The sequence below is a fragment of the Geospiza fortis genome, unplaced genomic scaffold (genome assembly GCF_000277835.1).
Source record: "Geospiza fortis unplaced genomic scaffold, GeoFor_1.0 scaffold590, whole genome shotgun sequence".
Classification (NCBI taxonomy): domain Eukaryota; kingdom Metazoa; phylum Chordata; class Aves; order Passeriformes; family Thraupidae; genus Geospiza; species Geospiza fortis.
Genome location: NW_005054402.1, coordinates 2,803,687 through 2,808,058, shown reverse-complemented (window position 1 = coordinate 2,808,058; position 4,372 = coordinate 2,803,687). Strand labels below are relative to the sequence as shown.

At 40.1% G+C, this 4,372-nt stretch overlaps 1 protein-coding gene across 3 annotated transcripts in view; it reads left to right on the top strand.

Moving 5' to 3' along the window:
- The window catches only part of BTBD10 (BTB domain containing 10), a 28,048-nt gene that overhangs the window by 20,034 nt on the left and 3,642 nt on the right, over positions 1 to 4,372 (top strand). For all 3 annotated transcript variants that reach the window (XM_031061196.1, XM_005426122.2, XM_031061197.1), the window contains 4 exons: positions 172 to 365; positions 1,026 to 1,311; positions 2,924 to 3,026; positions 3,741 to 3,861. In XM_031061196.1, coding sequence (XP_030917056.1) covers positions 172 to 365; positions 1,026 to 1,311; positions 2,924 to 3,026; positions 3,741 to 3,861 — 704 coding nt within the window. The remainder of the gene's footprint in view (positions 1 to 171; positions 366 to 1,025; positions 1,312 to 2,923; positions 3,027 to 3,740; positions 3,862 to 4,372) is intronic.

Here is a 4,372-nt window from a genome sequence, read left to right as displayed (position 1 = left end):
ATGTTCCAAGCAAGTGTAAATACAAACATGAGTACAACAAAGAAAATGGAGCTGGATTATCCTAATCTTGGAAACGTCTCCATGGATGGAGCGTGAACGCCTTGAAAATTTAGGTGTGTAATGTCTCAGAAACTTTGAAATGCTGAGGATGTGCCTTATTTCTGCTTTCAGCACCTCATCCCGTGTAGCTAAAGGAATAGACTACACCAAGATGAGCCTCCATGGTGCCAGTGGCGGACACGAGAGGTCGAGGGACAGGCGCAGATCCAGTGACAGATCTCGTGACTCATCCCACGAAAGAGCAGAGTCTCAGCTCACTCCATGCATCAGGAATGTCACTTCACCAACAAGACAGTATCATTCTGGTGTGTGCACATCTCTGCCATTTCAGGACTAAAATTCTCCAAATTTGAGTACTATTTTGTTAAAGGAATACAATAAAAAGTGTTATTTGTTCATGGCACAATGTACAGATTTCTTATATGTGCCCTGAGCTGGGAATACCCTTCTTTAATAAGCTATAACTTTTTTTCCAGTCTGCTGTGTGTATTCCTACACGATGTTCTTATTTAGTTCAAATCACAAGAACAATCTAATTTTTATAGATAATTGACTGAAAACTTCCCCTTTACTCTGTAGGGTCTAGGTATTTGGAAATAGAGGAAATAGGGATTTTTTAAAGTGACAAAATATGGTTTGTTTCTTTGAGCTGTAGCACCAACTGTGATGCAATAGCTTCTGTGTCATGTTGAGTTCCTTTTCAGTACTAGAGTAGTAAATTTTCTTTGTAAAGACTTTTGGGGAAGGTAAGGTGGATTTGATGTCTAGGTGATGCAGACTTTGGAATCTCATAAATGGACAGTTATTTTTGAAGGTTTCTTTAACCAGAATAGATTTAACCAAAATAATTTGTACTTCTCAAATGGATGTGTTTTGTGCCCAGAAGGACACAGGCTACATAGGACTCCTGTAAATCTCTAATTTCATTTCCTGTTTTTTCTCCTTCCACCTCGTCTCCACCGAAGATCGCGAGAAGGATCACAGTTCATCTCGGCCCAGCAGCCCCCGGCCCCAGAAGACGTCCCCCAATGGTTCTGTTGTCAGCATGGGCACCAGCAGCAGGAACAGCAGCCAGTCCAGCTCAGATGGCAGCTGCAAGGCTGGTGGGGAAATGGTGTTTGTGTATGAAAATGGCAAAGAGGGAGCTCGGAACGTCAGAACTTCCGAGCGAGTGACACTCATCGTGGACAACACCAGATTTGTTGTAGATCCTTCCATCTTCACTGCACAACCTAACACAATGTTGGGCAGGTTTGTATCTCTTTTGGTTTTGGTTTTTCCCTTAGTCCCCAAGTGTTATAGAGAGCTGGATATTTAAACTGTTTGAATAGCTGTTGGACTCATATTGCTGCAGCTGATCTTGCTAATGTTAAGTATTACCAGTTTAGAAATGTCTTTAAGTAAAAATTGAATGCAAGTTCTCTGGTTTTGGCAGGAAAGCCAAGAGATGTCTGTTACCTAGAGATGACAGCTGATAAATAAATTACCATTTCATGATGTTCCCATTTCTTTCTGTCTTCCTGGGCATTGCTTCTGTGTTCAGTCTGCCTCACTCTTTCTCATTTTTCAAGCTAGGTGCTTCATAAAACAAAGTGGCATAGCGAGTGTAGACAGTCTCTTTCAAAAGAGCAAGGAGGAAAATCTTGAAGGAATTTATTTTGCCTAGTGGGCCTACCCTGACAATGTTCAAGCTCAGCCCATTTATCTTCTGAAATGTCAAATAATCAGTGTAACATCCCTGAGCCCCTCAGCAGAGAGGCTGAATACTCAAAATGATCAACACTTGAATGCCAGTCTGCAATATGTGTGTAATGTTTTCTGTAGAAACTATAATGAGCAACATATTTAACATGTTTGCTTGGTGGGAAAAGATTCCATAATTGACTGGTCAAATTCTGGTTGGTTTTGCCTTGTCCAAATGCAGAGGGCACCACTTAAAATCTTACTTCAAGAAAGAAAAGAAAGGTTTGTCTGTTTCACTTTGGATTTGGCTTTTTCGTTAAAATACAGCTATTTCTCAGCACACAAGGATATAATCATATTTAAAATACACATATATAAATCTCCTTGCCATGTTACAGGTAATAAATGTGATTATACAATTTCTGCTCTGTTTAAATCACTGCAGTGTGGGATAAATAGTACCTTGGATCCCTGTTTTGTGAAAAGTTGGGTGAGTCACAGAGAAAGCAAGAAATGCTTCTCTGTCTAAACTGTCAAAAGAAATAAATGGAAGTAAGAATCAATAGAATTAAATAATTGATTTAAAGCACTTGTATATTATACAATACATGCATACATATAAATATCCAGACAGACTGGAAGTGTATCAGCTGAAAAGAGGCAATGAAATAGTTTCCTTTTCCATGCCCAGCCTCAGAGTAAGTGGTGCTGCCTAATGCACTGGATTTTTTGTGCATGTGTGATGCTGAGTTATTCTCCCTTTGGGATTGGTTCAAGGAACAAGCTTATTTTATCTTTTGCTAATTGAAAAGTAGGTTAATAAAGATACGGAAATAGTGCTCTAACACGCAGGTTATTTATAGACCCACTTTCCCTCAATGCCAGTCTGCAGGACAGTAAGCAGGAACAGCTTGAGAGGTAAAAGTAGCTATAATAAGAATGTACTACTTGCCTTAAGCCTGTATCCTGTTAGACTGTGATTTTCTAAATATTATTTCTTGTAGAGTGGTCAGAAAAGGCACGTCAGATCATGAGGTGAAAAACATAACCCAACTGAACAGAATGCACTGCTTTTCCCCCTGCAGTTTCTTTACAACTTCTTGCATTCTATTTTTCTTATTTACAAACAAGAAAACCATAGTGAGGAATTCTAACCCAAATTACTTTCATTCTTGAGCAGGATGTTTGGATCAGGCAGAGAACACAACTTTACACGGCCCAATGAAAAAGGAGAGTATGAAGTTGCTGAAGGAATTGGTTCTACTGTGTTTCGCGCTATTCTGGTGAGTTTTTAGGGGGCACTGTTAGGACAAGCACTGTTAAGAAGTAAAACCTCTTGGTTTAACCCAACTTGCATATCTAGATTTTGTGGATGGCATAGATACTGCTCTTTATATTGTTTAGTAGAGGGGGGGAGATGATTGATATGAATCCCCCTTTTCTTAGACATGAACATGTGACAGAGAGAGAGAAAGTACTCACGGAAGAAACCAAAAATTACTGCTGCCAGCAATCAGTTCATCTTTTCCTATGCATTTAGTTCACCAAATTCAAGTATATTCTGCCCTTCTAGAGCAGAAATTAGGTGAAACAGAATACTGGAAGTGAACTTCACGTAGCTAACAGGAGTCAAACAAACTTCAGTCTGAGATGGAAATGGCCCCTTATTTAATATCCACACAAGGAAGTAAAGCTGCTGGACTGCTTTGTCAGCAGCCTTGGAATGGGAAGAGCTCAGTGAAGTACAGATAAAAGACAGCAAAATTATCACTATTAGTAGTTGTCACTTCAATAACATTTTTAACCAGAACTCACTGCTCTGAATGCAACTCTGAAAACTGATAAATTTGAGGACAGGAAGATTCACAAAGTTTAACATTTGTTGCTGTCTTACATTTTGGGGGCTTTCTCTGTGGAGAAGGCATCATGAATGAAATGATGCAATGTTTCTGTTGGTGGATGTTGTGCATTGTGTTTTTTCTTGGTGCATCCTGCAGGATTACTACAAGACTGGGGTGATACGCTGTCCTGATGGGATATCTATTCCTGAACTGAGGGAAGCATGTGACTATCTCTGTATCTCCTTTGAGTATAGTACTATAAAATGCAGAGATCTGAGTAAGTACAGAGTTTATTAAAATAATTTGAATCATACAAATGACTTAAGTGTGTGTGTGATAATTCTGAATCATGTCCTTTATTGAGATAAGAAAGATGGCTGGCACTGCATGAATAAAATCCATCTGTTTTTATCTCTTATGTTATAAAGCCTTAAAACCAATGGATTTATGTTCTTTGAAAAATAATGTCTGGTATTTCAGCATCTGATTCTGTGCCGTGGGTCATCCTGTGGAATACTTAGCTCTATGATTGCATTTGCAGTACAGATACAGTAACATTCAGTGATTCAGTGACCTTTTTTTTGCAGAGGACAGGGAGGATAATTTTTCAGCTCCTTGCTTAGGAGAATGGGGCTGTCTCCCTGGTGGCAGTAGCACGGCTTTGCTGGTGGAGGGGGCTGCTCCAGGATTCCCAGCACGTGCCGTTCTCTGCAGCTGCCTCAGCCCTGAGCGCAGCCCAAGCCTTGGCCTGAGCCTCTGGTTGCTCCCTGTGTGTGCAGTGCAGGGCC